Genomic DNA, 20,440 nt, shown 5'->3' with positions numbered 1-20,440 from the left:
TTTTTCCTTGGATGGCAATTTAATGATTTTAAAAAAAAAATTCAAAGAAAAAATGTTGTTTTATTTTTATTGATAATATTTTTGCCATGGCAAACTTTTTTGTAATTGCCATGGACTTGCCATGGGCAAATTTTGCCATTGAATTCCATGGCAAAATTTTTGCCATGGAATTGCCATGGCAAATTTGCCATGGCAGAAATTTGCCATGGCATTTCTATGGCAAAAATTTGCCATGGCAAAATGAAAAAAAATTAGAGATTGCAATAAAAACATAACAATAGCACCAATAACATGTCATAGGATAAGTTTTAGAATGTTTTGTGAGGTTTTTAAAAAATAATTGCCATGGCAAATTTGCCATGGCAAAAGTAGGAAAAATCTTGCCATGGCAATTCTAATTTGCCATGGCAAATTATTTGCCATGGCAAAATGCCGAAATGCCATGGCAAAACACACTTTGCCATGGCAAATGCAAACTTTCAATGCATTTTTACAAAAAAGTATTAAAGATAGAAAAACAAAACATATTAACTTTTAAACCATTTAGTAAATATGACAATTTAAGATAGTTTTCATTTTTTTAAAGAGCGTAAAAATAGGGGTTGAATTTGCCAAAAACTGGCGCGGCAAAAAGAAACCGGCAGCTATTTTAACTGAAAGGCAACGCATATCAATTGTATATACTTCTGAATAAAATAACTAAGAGCAAGTCTAAAAATAACATTTTTGAAAATCAAGCCTAATTTACATAGCAAACATTCCTGACATAAATTAGATATTTACATTTTCTATACATCATCTTCCTATCAATGATTATCATTGTTCTTTATCGAACGAGATACACGAATTTTAATGAAGAGTTCAATGATTTACCTCATTGCAAGTGACTTCGTATTCTAATTGTTGTCTGCCGGCATTCTCAGGTATCTTCCATATTAATTCAATCTGTCTTGATGATGCAGTATAATCCAAATCAGTTGGTTTATCTGGTTGTAAAGAAATAGCAATACTAGATATTAAACACTGTCTGAAATTGGGAGGTACATTATAACATTATTACATTATATCTGCATAGATTATCATCTGCATAGAAAAATGATAACGTTTGTAACACTAAATAGACAAGAAATCCAGGAATATCTGGTTCGATGCGATGTCGATGCAAAATTTCACTGTGACATTTCATCTTGTCATCTGTCTCATCTCTAATTCAGAAATCATGTGGGAAAAGTAGTCAGTCACTTGCTGAGAAATTGATAATTACTTGTAAGTTATCTAGGAAAGCAAGTTCGGTGGAAAGGCTGACTAGATACACAGAGCTATATTTAAATACAGAGGAACCTATGATGTCATATATATGACTTCTGTATCAGTGATTGATTATCCTGCAAGTTCACTTGTTCAAAAGAAATGACTGAAACGACGGTGCAAAAAGTTTATAAAAAACATAAAAGATCCAGAAAAAGTTATTATCTTTAATGGATGCAAATGTAAACCTTAATCCAAGAAAAGTTTTACCAGTGTCTGTCCTTTTTTTACTTTTATTTAATTATCTAATTTTGGTTTTAATTTTGAAATAATCATGCAAAACGAAAACAGAATGATTTCTTACTAGGCGTTGTTGAAATTTCCTTAGCAAGTATAAGTACGTTTGTGCCTTTGTCAATGGCAAATACTTCAATCTTATACATTTCACCAGGAATGAGGTCATTTATCGTAATGTCGGTTTCACTGTGTTCTGTTTTCTTCACATGAAAAAAAGATGTTCTGCACTCTTTACGTTTTTATATATATTATAGCGTTATACTTAATTGGATTATATATGATTTCATTGAGTAACTTATCTCAAGAAATGTTTCAAAAGGACACTTATACCCTCCTTTCATTTGTAATTCACTGTTGCACTGATAGATATGTTATAAATAAACAATTATATTCAAAATGACTCATTTTCATTAATATGTTCGTTTTACATTATACGTTTATATAAAGATGAGATAATTCAACAAAATTAACACATCGCATACAATGAAATAAATATAGATACCACACAATGTATTTTTAACATGTGTCATAGCTCTTTCGCCATAGAGACAAAAGAAAATTTATGAAGTATTAAAAGTTACCCTAGAATATACCAATCATCTTTGAAATTGTATATAAATTGAATATAATAAATTATTCTAATAGTTCACCTAAGGAAAGTTATTCAATTACCTAAAAAATGTCCGGCACAAGTCCATCTCTACTCCTGTAGCAAAGCAGGGCAAGACGTTTTGTTAGTCTATTAAAGCGGAACAAGTTACATGATAACTTGCTTGAGAATACCGTGAATTTTAAGGACAATAATCGTTTAAAATGTACAGATTCCAGAACCTTTTTGTGAATAGAAGCTTTGTTATGCAGAAAGTACAGTCGAAGGACGAACTAAATTAATGAGAAAAATAAATGAGAGACTTGATTTTTCGATTTTCTAAACAAAACATTTAATATTTCGTTGTCACAGTGACAGAACGGCCTTTAGAAACAGGAATTTTAAAACTGGTCTTAACAATAAAGGACACCTCGAATCGCTTTTCAATGCATGGTCGTAGAACATTTATGGTGGCCTAAATCTTGCTACACTTGCAAACTGGCGTAAAAAAGTGAAACAAGCTAGCTTTCATTACGAGTCATAATACTAGACAGTTATGTTTTATGACTAAGATATTTTGTTTACATTTTTGTACAAAAGATACAATTTATCCTTTTATTAATTGTTGTGCATCCGTTTACAATATTTCGATGTCTTTTACTCAACATATGTAACTCAGTTATGATGACTGCACTGTTACCTTAAGCGTTGATTTATACTGAAATGTCTGTAAAATTCTTACACGTGTGATTATTACGCGGCACCGGTCTCTATTTATCAAAACACAATGCTTATGTCATTTGATTGGATTGTGACTTTGAATCGAAAGGTAGATATAATGTACGCGTATAAACAATACGAAGCCATTAGCATTAAAATTATAACGTAAAAGTAAGAATATGTTAATAATTAAACATATTATTTTTAAGTACATGAAGAGGGAGATAACTGTGGAAATTGATATAACGACATGTGTACATTTAATTGACATTTGTACATATAATTGCGTTTCTATTCAATATTCAAACGTAAAACACCAACCATTAATGCTAGTAAAACGTTCAAAATCTGCCTATCCAATGTACCCTATTTAATGTACAGGAGATATTCATGTAACATACATATAGCATGGACATTGTAGAGGTTAGTGTGTATACTGAGTTTTGAAACTGTTAGTAACAAGAAATATTTTTTATAGGATACTCGGCCGAAATAAAACTGTTTAATGTCCATGTGCTATTCCTTAGTTTTCGATAGATATGGAAAAGTTAACAATGCTTGCATAACAATGACATGTTAATAACTTGCAGTTAAGAGAAAACTAAGAGCCGTTCATAACCCCAAACACCACAATAATTTTGTGAAAGTTTGGGTGTCTAATGCCAAATTAAAAAGCCATATATATAAACAACTATTTATTTTGTACTTAAAAATTACAGTGTGATTCAATTTTATTTTAATGTTGTTTTTTTGTTATATTATATTGAATGTAAATTTATATTTAAAACGAATTAATTCAATAATAAAAAGTAAAATCAAAACGAAATATGAAAATGACGTTCTTAAATGAAAACATTTTGTTGGTATAATGAATCAACGGATATGCTAAACGTACAGAGGGAAATATCGAAGAAAAATAATTTACACTGAAAAAATCGAAACAAAAACGTAAGTAACCTTTCTTATGGAAATATCAATTTTGTTTCGAAAGTGAACACCTAACATCTGAGTAAACATTAGATAATTTGTTTATAAATACTAATTTAAAATGCAAAAATATATAAAAAATATATACATTAATATCAACTTAACACATCGAGATCATGTTATATATTGATCATAATCTGAGTGTACCAGCTAAGCTGCCTTTTAAGTGTGTTATTTATTTGCATGAATAAACTTGCAGGATTATGAACGTTATTGGTGGTCTTGTTACTTTGACAAACGTTATAAGTTCTTGTGTAAAACAAAGTAAATAAGTTCTTAGGTAAAATAAACTGTTCACTTTGTACATTATTATACCTAGCAACTGATTCCATCGTTGAAGAAAAGAACTAACGATCTGGTATAAAGGTAAAAAGTTTTAAGTTTTACCAACTCATTGCATGTGACTTGGTATTTCAATTGCAGGTTATTAATACAATCAGGTTTAGTCCACCATACATCAATGCTGGTTGACTTTGCATCATATCCTTGATCGTTTAGCATACCTAGTCGGAATGAAATAAAATTCAATATTTATACAATATTTTACTTTCTTTTAAGCAAGGTAAGTTATCTTAAATAGTAGTTTTAATGATTATATAGAACTATAAATGATAATCAAATTATCAAATATTTAGTTTTTGGAAATTCATAGGCACACAACTCGATATACAGAAACTCTCTAACTTTATTGAACTGTAAATTTCCAAAAAATGAAAGATGATAGTCATGAACTATTAGATTTGATATTTTCAAATACATTTATAGTCACAGGAAACATATTAATACCTCTGTTTTACTGAAAACTTACATATTCTTCAGAAACATATATTTTACTCTTTGTAATTATTCGTTATAGAGATAATTTATGTGATAGAAATATCTTAAATATGCTACGCTAAATATCATAGCGTACCAGCTTTTCGTGTAATTACATATCTTTTTGTTGCTGAACTCTTAAAACAGCATAATTTCCTCGATAAACTTATCTCATAAATAGCCATTGGATCGAGATCTCTCAGTGTATAATTATTTTTCTTTGTAGAATGTGTTCGACAAATGGTATCCCTCTCTTGCCCTTTTATCTGCAAGATTTTAAACAGGAACAATGTTACACATAATTAAAAAAGTTCCGGTCACTCTTAAAGATGCAACTGGATAAGAAAATATTCGTATCTGCTTCATAAAATACATGGACTTTTCTTGATTGTTTCAATAAAAGTTTTTTGATGAAAATATACACATCAATCATACATTATTCATTAGGATCGCTATCGTATTGAAGTATAGCAAGGCCATGTTTGTATGACCATCCTCCGCAGAATGTGTTTACTTGTCGTACTTGCGGATTAAAATTGAAAAGCATATACAGATCTGAAATAAAAAAATATTAACAAAAGCCACTTTTCTAATTTTCAAGAAGAAAATTGTGCGAATAGTTTTCAAATTAAGATCAATGTTAAGATATGATATACCTCTGCGGTGTCAAAGCATGAAGACAATATATTTATAAATGAGACAAGCAAAGCCATTTATAGAAATTAAAAAAAAAAACCAAACAAAACATACAAAGACAACACAAAAAGACAAGCACAAAAACTGTGAACGCAGTGCTAACAAAGTTATAGCCATAATAAGCAAAACTCTAAATTTAGTTGTTTGACCTATAAGGTAAGTGTCATTTATGAATCAATGTCAGTTTGATAGTATGCTCATTGTTTCGCTGTAAAGTTGAGTTGACTTGGTAGAGTCTTCCAAACGATTCATTAGTTTTAATGGTGACTGACCATCATTTGATCATAAAAAATATTTATGATACAATAAAAAATATACCTCAAGTTATAAAAAAAGACTGTCCAACTCTTAGCTTAACCGTGACATTTTGAACGACATTTATTAAAATTTCCATTGGTCACATGGATTATTGATAATTTATTTCATAGGGAAAGTAATTTTGGCAAAATGTTATGTTATTTTATCATCATCTGTTCTCCGACCATTTACACATTGATAGTCATTATGCCATTTTAATCATCCTCAAGGTCTTGAATATAAATATAGCTGTGTCTCACTATGAAGTAAATTCATTCATAACGAATAACAATCTAACGAGCAAGTTGAACACATTTAAAATAAGCCAAAAGGTTGTTGTATCTTCTTTCGAAGGCAAAAAATATGAGCATGACTAACGTTAGTGTTTTCGGACGGCAACGGGAATAGCAATGTAAAAAAAAAATATTTGTAGTGAAAGCGAAATTCTTGCTTAAAGTTGCTCTTCAGTTACGATTCTTAGCACTTCTTCTTTTCAAATATTCAAATTTACATTGTCAAGTCTATCTTAAAGGTGTTTTCGAAAAAATGAGTTCGTTACAAAAAGTACAAAAATGATGATTTAATGGTTTCGCATATTTCTTTATTCCTGTTTATTTTGTTAGAAAGTAGGAGAAATCTTGTCAAATCATAAGCTTTTAATGTAGACAGAAAGATATACATGTACATGATCAGATTTACCAAAGGTAAATGATACACATAAGACAGACTAGAAAGTAGATTAAAATTGATTGCATATGTCTAATTTAGCATCTTTCAACATTTTAATAAGCTTCAAGTCAATCATATGCTATGTTTTTGGAGTTATTCTCTGGACAAAATAGAGGATAAAAACAGGAAAAAATGATTGAATTAAAAAATCGTTCCAGATACGGGACGGACAGACGGAAGGACGCAGACAGAAGAAGACTTTTGTCATATCCGTACGGTACGCACACTTTCGGCGGAACAGAATAAACTTACCGGGTTACAAACGATGTTATATCCAAAAATTGGTTGGCACCAACGACAACAATATAGACGATCAGTCCACAGTATATGTATTTTTGTATCCTTCAATATTTCAATATTTGTAAATTTTGGTCTTACTGAAATATTGAATAGAAGTTTTTTTAGTGTTTTTTGTGCTTAGACTTAAGTGCACTTTTTTTTAATTGCCCATTATATTCTTATATAATGCATTGCTGTTTAGTTTTGTTTTATTTAAAATTGCAGATCAGATTTGCCTTCACTTTTTTGAGAGCAAGACTCATTTTGATATTTCCATAGGTGCAAAAGATACGGGCTTGTTGTTATTTACGAGTTTATTTAGTATCTATTATCAAATAAATATGTTGTTACACCAAAAAAACCTTTTCTTCTTAACATTAACCAAAAATAATTAAATATTTAATATAAACATTATTCCGAAAATATTAAATGTTGATTACAATTTTCATTTTAACAACATTTGATTTCTCAATTTAGTCTAGAGTTCCTTCCCTTTGCACTTCGTGTCATCATTTGATTTTTGTCTGACTCAGAAGTGGCTAACAAATACAGATTTTGGAATTTTTCTCACGATTAGTAGAAATTAAATGACACTCAAATAAGTTTGAAAGTTAGTAATGTGTAATACATCTAATTCCTGCGTTTAAATCGAGTAAAAAAATTATAATAATCTACAGATAAAATTATACCAGTTAAAACCTGGGACAAAATAAAATATAATGTTATATTTTTGTCCCAGTAATAATAAATAATAAATTAGTTAAGACAGTAAATTAGGTAATATATTTCTACCTATACAAAACACTTCCTCAACAGAACATATGTCAGCAGACGTTTTGCATATATACCACAAAATGTAAATATATATAAAAAAAGTAACACAAGGTTTTGAACCTTGGACCTCTGGATTATCAGTCTCTCACTCTCTCTATTACATTACTATCCTAATGGTTTATTATTCTATAGTGCAGCAAATCGATCAATAACATGGAGGACTACTCTTGCACTGTAAATATGTTATAAAAAGAGACAAGTCCTTTTGTATATACTGTTGCTATGAAGTAAAACCACTGAAAATCAGGGTCATTCGATAAAATTCGTAGCTAAAACTTATACTTCAAATACTTTGTTCTATATATTACATGCAGGACTCAACCTGACACGCCCAAAATATGATTTCACCATAGATAAACTCATTTCGTTTAACTGAAGCGCTCTAATCATCTGTCAAATTTGACAGTAGGCGCAACATCCTAAAAAACAAAAAATCTATATTTGCACATTAAAAATTTGTACTTTTTTAAAAAAGACATAAAGATGCTAAAATACCTGAAAATGATTCTTCTCTGACATTGTTTCTAAATTTCGTCTACAAATCGTGAAAATTCATCATCAAGATAGCGACAACAGGGTGCTTGAAAAGCCGGCATAAACTGTAAACAATTTAGCGGACTTTGGTCCGAAGGTACAAAATGTCATGACGGCACCCATAGAGTACATTAACCTTAAATAAATTGTCGCAATACAAAAAAAAAAAACGAAAAAAAAAATGAACAAAACTTACCGAAGTAGTAAACAATGACCATCGTAACTATAAAGATTATTAGTAAATGGACAATTCCTAAACTAATGCCGGTAATACACGATGTATTACATAGTAACAAATCACCATCACTTTCAATCTGTTTATTCGCTGCAATGTATCAGAAAATTAATGAATACATACATCGTTATTGTAAGTGGTAACTTTAAAGGAACAAACTTAATATAGAACTCCTTTTGTACACTTATATAGATTGTACAATGTGTTATTGTAAGGGTTATAAATATAACAGTTTTCGATTTAAAATGAAGAAGTATTCATCTGAAACATCAAGTAAATGGAAAGAAAGTGTGGTTTACATGCAATTTGTGCATACAATATAGCAATGGAAATTAAGAGACCTGTTGCGATGATTTCTGAATCAACTGTTTTAATGTTATATTTATATCAATTTTCTAAAAGTGTTCTTCTCGATTAAGTAATTATTAAGAATTATATTATTAATTATTAAGTGATCAGGTTGATATTCTTGTTATTACGTTTGTCTTTTAAAAGTAATAATCACATACGATAATCCTATATAGATAATGATATACATGTATGATGTAATATGTTATTGCGCTCGACATAATTTCGGCGCATTATGCACCTGGCCAGCCATTTCTTTGCCCGGGGTGGCAATTTTGTGTCCACTCTATAAAGTTTGACTATGACAAAGCAAATTGGATTGTAAAGTAAACACTAATATCAATAATGCAATGATATTCAAAGCACAGGTTTTGGATTCAAAATGGTGAAAGATTAAGGTGATACTCATTGTCTATGACTTTCGAATGTTGTGTATGTAGCCGGCAAAAGTAATTTAAAAATATCAGGCTGCAATATTATCACAAACTGGACTTTGTGTGAACGCAGAATGGGGTGGTTCTTTTCAGATCGGAATCTTTGTTGTTTTTTTTTTTTTTTGGGGGGGGGGGGTTATTTGCTTTTTTTAGACAATATATCATAAAATTAAATAAGCTTGTATTTTCGGCATTTTGAAATGTAAGTTCCTAGTTTAAAACGCATCACGAAAAGAAAGGTGCGCGGATATGAATGTTGCATGTATAAAACTATCGTCGGGTGACTTGCAAACGATAAAACAATATCTGCAGATTGTTATTGATGCTGCTTCTTTAGTGACAAAGACTCATATAACGCCTTTATATGCCTGGTCTTTTCTCATTATTGAGTTACAGTGCCTTTGGAATTTTGCAAATACAAAAATAACAAAGCGATTATACTTTATGAGTGCAGTGCTTAAATTTTAACTCACCTTTTAGTGTGTAAAAATATCGTGATGTTAAATTAAGTTGAAAAAATTTTTTCGAGACTGATCAATGACACCCAAAAGTCCCGGGTTTTTGTTCCGACCCCATCCTAATTCAAAACCAAATTTTTTGCCATTCACAGTGTCCAATTTTGGGGTTTTTCCTATCCGTTCAAAATTTTTATCAATCAAAATCTTTCTTCCACCACCCTAACACAAAATAAAAAAATTTGCAATTTACAAGAGAATTTTTTCTAAAAAGCATAATTTTATTAACAACTCTTTTTTTATACAAAACATTTTAAAAAAAATATAAAAAAACAAATTATACTGGCCCCAGCATAAATTTAGAAAAAAGATTCTTATGTTTCGCATTTAAAAATTCGATAAAATTAAAAACAATAGTCAAAATGCATGATTTCACATTGAATGATTGAACCAAGTAAGCTTAATTATGTGTATCAGTGACTTTTTTTGTAAGAGTAAGTACTAATTTATTACAGCGAGGATAGCCGTTCAGTTTTTTCTCTATCATTTCAGAACATATATGAAATAAAAATATATGAAATACAATTTACGTACAACAATGATATACCAATCATATTGCACGTCCATGAAACCAGAAATACAACCAGTTGTCACAGATATAATACCGTTAGTATTGTTCGACCCTGGCTCTGTCATTGATGTTGGGAAGGTCGTATCGAATACTGAAATATACACTTTTTGTTTTGAATGGTATATTGCTTTCCGGACAAAGTTCGTCTGGGAACGGTTTTACTTTCCATACATTAACTTGAAGAACTGAATATTAACAAGAATCTTAATGGTTATTAAAGAATCACAAACTTAATTAAGGGAAGCTTCTTGACCATTCCAAAATTATTTTTGTGATGAAAAAGTCTATGAAACATAAGTCCAAATGTTAAATAATCTTAAGGATGACCGGAAATTAGGTTTTTAGTTAAATGCCTCGGATATTTGAAATGTTTGAACAAAGCTTCTTGTTAACAAATAAACACATCTAATATATATATAAATATCATTAATTCTTTAGCGAATAGCTAATTCAATAAGTGAGTTCAAATTGACATTATATAAAGTTTGGCCAAATAACGAGACTACTAATCACATCTCGGTAGCTTGGTAAAATATGATGATTAATTAGCTCAAATGATTTCAAATTGAAACATGTCATATATTTGTGAACATTTATAAAACATAAATTAAAGTGTTCAAAAATACACAGTCATATGAGTACTGAAAAAAGACAGGTTTAATTAGAAACATATCGTGTAGTGTTTATAGATGCTAGAGTTATGGCAAAATTCTGAATATAACCTATGCATTTTTTTTTATTTATTTCTTTTTCATAAATTTTTTCTTGTTTCTTTTCATTTAAATCAATAAATAGATCATAAAACAAATATCTATAACAACAAATAGAAAGAAAAAAAAAAATACCCTACCTAAAGACGAAGGGATAATCGACTGCTTAATGCTACCATCACTTGTATCTTTACATGTTACCTTTGAACAATTACTATAATTATATAAATTTATAGTCATCATATAAACGTTTCCAGTCGTGTTGATAGAGTAATTGTAACCACTGTATATAGGTAGACATTCTTTGGACAGTCCACAGTTTGAGTTGAATTCATCATCAACCAACCAGTCTATATCTGTTCCCGGTGCGTTCTTGCATACGCATGTCACATCAGATTGTATCAAAGGATTAACGCTGTCACATGTTACATCGATAGCAACTAAAATCAAAGGAATACATACAAATAAGAGGTACTTACTTCTTTAAAAGTTAACATCATTGTGTCAGTGAATTAAACATGATTAATTATCATAATGAAACAAAGTTAATCCGAATTTAGTTACAAAACATATACTTGTATAAGACGAAATCTTAGAACAGTGTATTTAATTTACTGAAAAAATAAATTGCATATAGCTTGATCTGAAATATCTCGACAGTTAGAATTAAGACAATATAAACCATTTACGTTCTGTGTATGACCATTGTAAATAAGACAATTAATTTAAAGATAAAAAAATTTTATGAGAATAACTGATATATGTACTGAAGCCCTAAGAAGAGCATTATAAATATTACAGTATGATATTTTTTAAAATATATTACTTTCCATATAACAATATTGTTATTGAGTTTGGACGCTCCCAGATAACATCATATCATATAAAGAATTTTCACTTTCTTCAAAAGAGCGTCAACAACAAATGATACAAAGTGCTAAAAATCGTATTTTCACCAACATATAAATGCCCCATCGAATAATGAAAACAAAATATACAGCACACCAGCATATTAAACAGAAATACAAGGAGTCCCTATTAACGTAACCAACGTTATTATCAATATTAAACATAAAACATAAAACATTTTGTTTGAATATTAAGTGAATAGTTAAATTAGCAATATAAAATGACATAGGTATATGTATTTTTTTTATCGAGCCATCGTTTTCATTTTAGATGAATTGGCAGTAAGTGTTTACACTTGACTGAAAGAGTAAATATCAATAGCTTGATAAAAAATATTTTAAGGTATAATGTAATCAAATTTGTTTTTACAAAAGATTTGTGTTTTAGTAAGCATCAAACATAAAACTATGCTATAGATTTTTCTACATGTAAAATTGGCAGTTTATATTGAATCTATTCGTTGCAGACGTTTAAAAAAGCACCATACGAGTAAATACTTAAAATACAAATATATGTTACATTTTCTGTAGTCATAAGAGCAATAAATTAAGAAATACTAGGGTGATTCCAAAAGTTTCTCTTGATATCTTTTATACGAAGTTCTTTAAATATATTACACGGTATTGACCTCCAATATGTTACATATATTATGACAGTTTCATTCATTAAAAGGTCCATTTTCTGAATTTCTCCATCGTCCAGATTCAACAGTTAATCTATGGCATGGCATTCGTAAACGTGCTTACTGATATTTATATCACCTACATTTTTGCTAAAACTAAAACTGACAAGTCTTCTAAACAGTGCTATTATCGAGTCTTTGAATATGTTATTAAAACAAACCAGCCATATATCTTTTATCCTTTGTTTTAATATCAACAAAAAGAGTTCTTCAATTTCAAAATAATTTCCATAATTTAACCATAAATATTAATATTTCATATTTTCATGTTTAATGTGCCATACATATTGCCGCACATCACGGATTTGTTGTTGTCTTCAAAACAATATGTAAAAGACTTATATTTAGTTTTTTTCACAATACTATTAAACTAGTTTAGGCAAAAAAATGTAAAATAATTGTCAACAGTGCTAGGATTCAGTTGCATCTCTTCACTGAAACTTTGCACATTTCAGCATAATTATATACTGTATAAAGATTGTAACGGGATTAATATTCTGTAAATAGTTAGAATATATGTTATATTAGTACTCTAAAATCTTAACGACCGACGATTATGCTAAAATGATAATATAACTGAAGTTTGTGCTCATATCAGAACGTTTGATAATGTTTGCATTTTGTCAAAATGCTAAAGTTTAAAAATGTGTAAAGTTTTTATTTTTATAAAGTTTACATAAATTTAACTATACAACATATTCTTAAAATAATATATTAAAATGAATGCATCACAATTTGTTTTCATAATTATTTTCTTGTTAAAATAAATAATGAAACCTCGTACTCACCGATTACACTTAGAAAAAAGTGAAAGAGTAAAATCGTCTTAGTTACAGAATTCATGGTGACTCTGAAATTAAACAATTAATAATACCATGAAAATGATGATATGACAGTAAATTTCAACATAAGTTCTTTCATGCATTTCAAAATCACAGAGCATGCACAATTAGCAACAACATCTGACTGGCATTAGATGTGTAGCTCCGAATTACATGGTCAGGTCTGGCAAATAATTCGAATTCAATGGGAAAAAAACTCATAAGAATGAGATAGGTTTATGCTTTAAATTAATAATAATTATAACAGTTACTGTACTTCATTTACCCCAGTTAACTATTCCATAATGTTACTACCGATAAAAGGACATTAACAACAACACGCATAACAATATCATTTTCTGACGTCATGCGCCGCTTGGGAGGCATTACTTTAAAACGCTGCTGCTGTGGAAAAAGAATTTAACGCATAATTCTAATTTTTTTCATGAAATAATGCAGAATGTCACGCTAAAATCAGTTGCTTTCGCATCATATTTGCATACCTTTTCTGCATTCCACTATGTTTAATAAATTCAGAATATTAAAATAACATCGTTTTTTTTTCAAGCTGCTATTGATACACTTCATACTGTTCAAGTATTAAGGTTTGACAACCGCCGAGCACTATAAGGTAATGAACAATTGACAACATATGTCAGATACAATGTATATGCATTAAAGGATACCTGCATGTAACATTTAAACAAACTTCAAAAGTCATTTTTTCTGATGCAGTTTGTATACACTTATAATTATGTATTTATTTTTGGCTTATGATTTTAAAAAGCGAGCTAATAAATCGGCTGTCGTAAATGTCGACATCGATTATTTTACATTTAAATCATAAACACAAGTTTATACTTAAGGTTGTGATTGCCAAAAAAATAATTATTATTAATACGGTTATCCTTTATTCAAATCGGATATATTGTAAAAAGATAGTCGGCTATAACTTTACATATAGATACGTTCGTATAAAAAAAGTTCCCTTAATGATTTAATTGATGATCATATACATGTAGTTATTGTCTTAGTGTCATCATTATAGTACAAATGAAATACTTGACAATTATTTCATCTAATTAATGTAATGTGTTTTTATTTTATTTAATAGCTTAATCTACATTACAGGGGTCTAATTAGCCCATATAATAATAATAATGATATTACACGCGCTAATGTTAGCGTTAAACTTTATACCCCGGTCACATATTCACGAAATACGTCCACGGAAGAGCCACGACTAAATTTCCGCATCGTCCGTAGCTACCCGTACTGGTCAGTAGCTCTCCGTGTTGTAACCGTAATCAATCGTAGTAGTCCTTGTATATCCGTAGCGATCCTTGACAATTTTTGAACATGCACAAAAATTTGCTACGGAAAAATCAACCGTAGCGTATCCCTGCTAGTCCGTATTAATCAGTACTGATACGTACTGGTCTGTACAATAACCGTACTAGTCCGTACTGATTCGTAGTCCACCAACTTGTCAAGGATTTCCACATTTTGGTACGGAGAATTACGTATTTGTACGGTTACCCTACGTATAAGCTACGATTTTAATACGGATTAATACGACATTGTCACGGAAAGCCACGATCGTAGTACGTTGTACTACGGAGAGGCAAGGATTAGCACGGTCTTATACGGTTTATTGCGTTGCAATACGAAATGGTACGGATGGTACGGTCCGCCACTGTTTAGTACGGATGAATTAAGTATCATGTACCTTTTTAAGGGTATAAATACTATCTTCATGTTAAAAACAGACATATTTGCAGGAACATTCAATAAATGATAATTGCCATTTACTGGCTGCAACTTTATTGAAATGGTTCGGAATGCGGAGGCAGTGGTCAAGCTGCTTGATGACATGCATAGAAGTTAAATTTATGTTAATATCGTACTATAATTCATAAGTAATAGCATAACATTTAATGTTACATATTTTACAAACATTGAATCGTGAAATTGGAGTAAATATGTACATAAAACGAAGTGTCTCATAAGTCTCGGACGCTGGCCCTTTGGTGATAATAAGATTAATTAACAAGCTTTTTACATATTTTTAAAACATTAACATTAATTAATGTAATTGTTAAATAAACAGCAAATCTTAAAATTAAAAGAGAAGCAGTATTGGTCAACATTTTTCAGTAATGATTACTAGTCCATATCTAATCAGGTAAGAGAAGACAGACGAGATGGTGGACTAGAGAAGACCGCTTCATGTTTTGTATGAGGCTCTCATGGCCGAACTTGTTGAGGATCCAGCGTCCTTCAAGAAATTCACTTTAATCGGACCTGATGTGTCTCGGGGGTCGGACGCGATTAGGCCGAATCCTCTCCGCCAAAATCATTGAACTCTGCAATTCGTTTTCTAGGTGTTCTTTTCTTGCGAGGCATTTTGAAAATGAGCATGCAAGAGGTTGTGGACGGATGTATTAGGTCCGTATAGATCCGTGGCAATTCGTTCTTCTCCGTATCAATTCGTTCTTCTCCGTATCAGACCGTACTTATTCGTACTAACCCGTGCTTATACCGTAGCAGACCGTAGTGTATCGTAGTGCGTCCGTCCTGATTCGTGTCGCTCCGTATCAAACCGTGTCGGTCCGTAACAATCCGTGTCTCTCCGGGGGCTTTTGGTGGTAAATCCGTCGGACTCCGTACTCATACCGTTGTGTGTCCGTACTGGAACCGTAGCGGACTACGGAATTTCACATTTCCGTAGTAATCCGTAAATGATTAGACCGTAGCTTTTCCGTGGCATTATCCGTGAATATGTGACCGGGGCATTAGGCGAACAAACAACGACTAATTCATTTGTTTAACTGTGTACCGTTTTTTTTTCTAAATATGCGGTGCTAAAAAGAATATTGTATTCGTGTAGATTCTACATTTACTTTATTTAACTAGTTGAATAAAGCAATATAATACCATCCAGAAGCCCGCATAATAGAACTTAATTCAAGTCGTTCAATTAATCAATCATTGAATTTACACTCAGTCAATATCCTCGATTTATAGCACTCATATGCCATTGTTTATGTGGTAAAAAACGATCTTATAAAAGTTATAATTCTGAATATGTAACAAATTGAATATTATATTCACTTTGATTCATTATTGAATTTATTGCACTAGTTGAATAAAAAAACTATTGTGAAACTTTCTTTGTTTTTATTCAACGAGTTCAATTAATCTAGTATTGAACCTACACTCATTTAAATTCCTTTATTTAATATCAGTGTCAGTATTTAATCTGCGACTATAAGTCACATTGATCGAGCTAATATATCAACTTGAAGAAAGAATTTGACAATTTTTTCTGAAATAACTAATGATAGAGATACATTATTATGCAATTATTTTCGGTAAATTTTTACGTGAGTTTCTTCACTCGAAAATAAAACGAGTCTCTTACAGCTCTCTTTAAACTTATAATACGATCATCTCATCTACGTGCATTCGTCAGACAACAATAATGTCACATAATACAAATATACACTTTATATAATCCGTTTACTTGTATGTATGCTTCGTGGAACTGCAGGTCAACGGATATAGATACAGGCATTAAACATTTAAGAAGAAATTTCTTACTGTTAAACTGATTTCCCAAAGTTTATAAAAAAAGATGATACATAGATGTATATAATATCGACAATGTCTGTATATTGATTTATGTTGAAAAAAATGCACGCCCGATACATTCCATCACTTATCTCATCAATACATATTGAAATTGAAACTAAGAGAATTGCATATTTTTTACTCTTACTTGTTTGAAAATATTTAATTGATAAACTTTGAATCGAAAAGAAATTTTAAATAATTATCTTACATATGACTAAAACATTTTGAAATATTTCTTACAGATATGATCCCTTGCATATTTATGCGCTCAGAAACGCATATTAAAATTGCAAACACGATACACAGAATACCAAACAATTGTCTGATGTTATAAAATTTACTAAGTTCGGCACGAATAAAATGAAAGGCTTGGTAGAGCCTTTTTCAATTTTTATTTTTTAGCCTTACCAAATAAATTTTGTAATGTGAGATACTAGCATGGTTTTCTCTTTATATATCTATTTCGCCTGTGATAATGAAACCGTTTTTGAATAATGGTTAAAGCAATAATCGATTTTTTCAACCAAAGCATGCACGCAAAGACTTATTTTAATCGATGTTCATTTGAAGAAACATGAAACCACAAACATGAGTACTCTTTCAAATATCAAAACAGGAATATTGTCTTCCTGCAATATATATAATTTTTTTTACTTCAAAAGCGGAAGAACTTAATGACTGATTTTTTTTCGGTTTAATCACAAACGACAATATCAGAATATAGCCCATGTTGTACGTGTTTTTAAGTGTATAATTATTCATACCGAACCAGAATATTAACCCTTTTTGGGCCATCTTAGGATTTAAACATTCCGGAGACTTCACTTTAACAGTTGGTATATGAAAATCTTATTGTTAGCTGATATAAAACAGATGGAAGCCATTTAGCTAGTACATTGATTTAAAGTCATAAGCTTCAAATAATGGTATTTAAAATAAACATACGTGTAATAAGATGTAAGCCCATTTATCTATATAAACGTTGTCGTAATCTGAAAAAAAAAGAGAAAAAAAGGAGAACTAACAAAATAAATTGATTTTACATTATGTTTTAAATAAGTAAGTTAACATTTTAATTAATTCAACACATACGATCAAGACAAAATAAACAATTTGTTACCTTTTAACAATTTCTATTTCACATTATTCGTTAATTTTAACAAGAAAACTACGCATAAATTCCTTCCTATAAATTTAGTCGCTTCAATTTAAATTTGTAATAATCGAATCCTCAATATTGGGCCGGTTTTAGAATGATTGCGTGCCTTTGAATGGTGGCCTTCCTTGTTGATCTTCTCTTTCACATTTTTTACATTGATTGATAATTTGACAGTGTATAACCTGTTTAAGACTTAAATATAATTGAAGCTTTTATAATAATTTATCACACACAGTTGAAATATAATGCTATTGATTCATATCGATCTTTGTTCGTTGTAATGTAAGTGCTTTTTTATTTTGTAAAATAAAATATTACCTCCCCAAAGGAAGGACATAGTTTGCTAAGTTGGTGCATTCTTAAATCGATAATTGGCAACTTTAAAAAAAACGATAATATTTTGGACTTTTTTAAATAAGGCTAATTTATTGAAATTGCGTCTTATTTAGATTCCAATGTGTATAATGCGATTTTAACAATATATCGAAACGTCCTTGATGTAAATTCTTAAAATTATGCTTTAATAAATGTGTACTTTGCAACCCGTAAACGTACCAGTAAGCGCGCTACTCGTATTTAGCTCCTACATTATTACTACCGGCCCATAAATCATTCATTAGGTTTTAAAAGGTTACAATGTCATTAATATAGGTAATATATTTCTTTGTTTAAATTGTTTGCTTAACTCATTTACTAAAAACTACAAGCGTCGCGGGAAGTTCTCGGCAGCGGGGTCAAAGTCGTTGATTCAACCCAATTGTTTATCATTGCTGTAGGCTCGAACGGCGTAAGCATGACCGGATACTGCATTTGACAAAGCTATTATACTAGCTAGTTCTACTTGAGAGCTCTTTGTGCCTGAAATACAGTACATAAGAAATACAATAGAGGACGTCGCTGTGAATTTCGTCACACAATCGGCAATAAGCTTGTTTTGTGACAAAGCATTACTTACTGAAAATATTATTAAAGTTCAATTTCTAAGTTGATACGGCGTAGAAAATATGTTTTGTTTTATTTTTAGTCTCCTGATACTGTAAACATCGTACGGTGACAATACAACATGGTGCAGAAAGATGCCTGTTCGTGCACTAAAATAAAACAAGGCACAAGCGTTAATCTGATTTGAATAAACGACCTTCTTTATAATGATAGGATATAAATGAAATATAACATGAATAATCCTAAGTCCAAAGCTGGATTCGAACCAGAAGCGGAAAGGAGCAACTTAATGGATGTCAATGTACCCGACTTAACTTTGAAGCGTTGGTATAACCCGTTTCACAGAACCTTCAGGAAAAACAATTTCAGCGCAACCCAGATAAGTACAGCTCCTCAGTGCTTCCTATGATTTAAATAAATCATGCTAAATATTTGAGTTATGCTAATTTACCAATTGTATTTAAATTATCTAAACGAATATGAATAAATTAATTACACTACCGAATGATATGCAAAACATAAACTTGATAATTCAACGCTATTTATATTCAAAAACAACTTAATCATATAAACGCTTTTAAACTTCAACAATTAAATTTGTCTACTGCACAAATTGATTAAACTCAAAACTTAATACTTTACCGCTATTTAGGTAAAGAAGCTATGGACACACATTTTTGTATAATTCCTAACAGATGACGGAATTTATGCTATATTCAGACCGCGTGAGCAGACGTATTCAAAACTCATATTATACTATACTGACACAGTATGAATATGCTATGTGTTTTACTAGAAGATAATAGTTAACAGTTTGCATTACACTATGACAGTGTCAGTATGATGTTTTATTTACTGTATCTATATGTGAGTAGACTTATTACCAAATTCATTGAATTCGTAAAAAATAATTAGCAGAAATAGCACAGACGTACTTCATCATCATTTACGGCTTCAAAACTGAGTCTTGATGGAGATGACTGGAGACAAGCCCTGTTTCGTACCCGAGAGGAAAATCCTTTCGCATCCATTAAAGGGTGGAGTTTTTGTTAAATCTTTAAATAAGGAGGTTGATAGAGAATTGAATAAAAAGTATATATTTACAGCTTAAAATAAAACTATGCTAACCTCCATTTTGGCACAAGACCACCTGCAAGCCATTTATTAGAAACTTTTAGATATCACCATGTATTATCATGTTATATATTCAAAGTACAATACACATATTATAAGTCAAACAGAAATGACCTATTTTACGAAGAAGATTTTTTTTAATTAACATAGAAGTTGTGCAGGTCATCTTTTAATCAATATAAACTGTTTTATCATTTTCATCATACGGATTTTACATGACATGGTGTAGTGTTTAAGGATGTAAAGATTTAATTTATGGGTCATTGACGACATCATTTTGATTTATATATGAACAAAGCAACTCCTTATTTCAAAATG

The 20,440-nt window shown here is 30.4% G+C and overlaps 1 protein-coding gene and 1 long non-coding RNA gene across 2 annotated transcripts; both read right to left on the bottom strand.

The window, feature by feature from the left end:
* Positions 1-873: 873 nt before the first annotated feature.
* Positions 874-9,150, bottom strand: LOC132746704 (fibronectin-like; the record flags this gene model as incomplete). Its single annotated transcript, XM_060735920.1, has 6 exons — positions 8,223-9,150; positions 6,632-6,756; positions 4,755-4,923; positions 4,229-4,344; positions 1,613-1,745; positions 874-986 (listed from the first exon to the last, which is right to left on the bottom strand). Coding segments are annotated over exons 1-6 (678 nt in total), but the record flags the coding sequence as incomplete, so codon positions are not given.
* A 1,835-nt stretch (positions 9,151-10,985) lies between these two features.
* Positions 10,986-18,153, bottom strand: LOC132746701 (uncharacterized). Its single transcript, XR_009628027.1, has 4 exons — positions 18,008-18,153; positions 17,833-17,879; positions 13,219-13,280; positions 10,986-11,279 (listed from the first exon to the last, which is right to left on the bottom strand). It is a non-coding gene; the product is annotated as an uncharacterized LOC132746701 (long non-coding RNA).
* Between the last annotated feature and the right edge of the window lie 2,287 nt (positions 18,154-20,440).

Source organism: Ruditapes philippinarum, unplaced genomic scaffold (genome assembly GCF_026571515.1).
Source record: "Ruditapes philippinarum isolate M1 unplaced genomic scaffold, ASM2657151v2 ctg8133_1_1_1_1, whole genome shotgun sequence".
NCBI classification, from domain to species: domain Eukaryota; kingdom Metazoa; phylum Mollusca; class Bivalvia; order Venerida; family Veneridae; genus Ruditapes; species Ruditapes philippinarum.
Note: the sequence above shows the minus strand (reverse complement) of the source record. Positions and strands in the feature narration are given on the sequence as shown.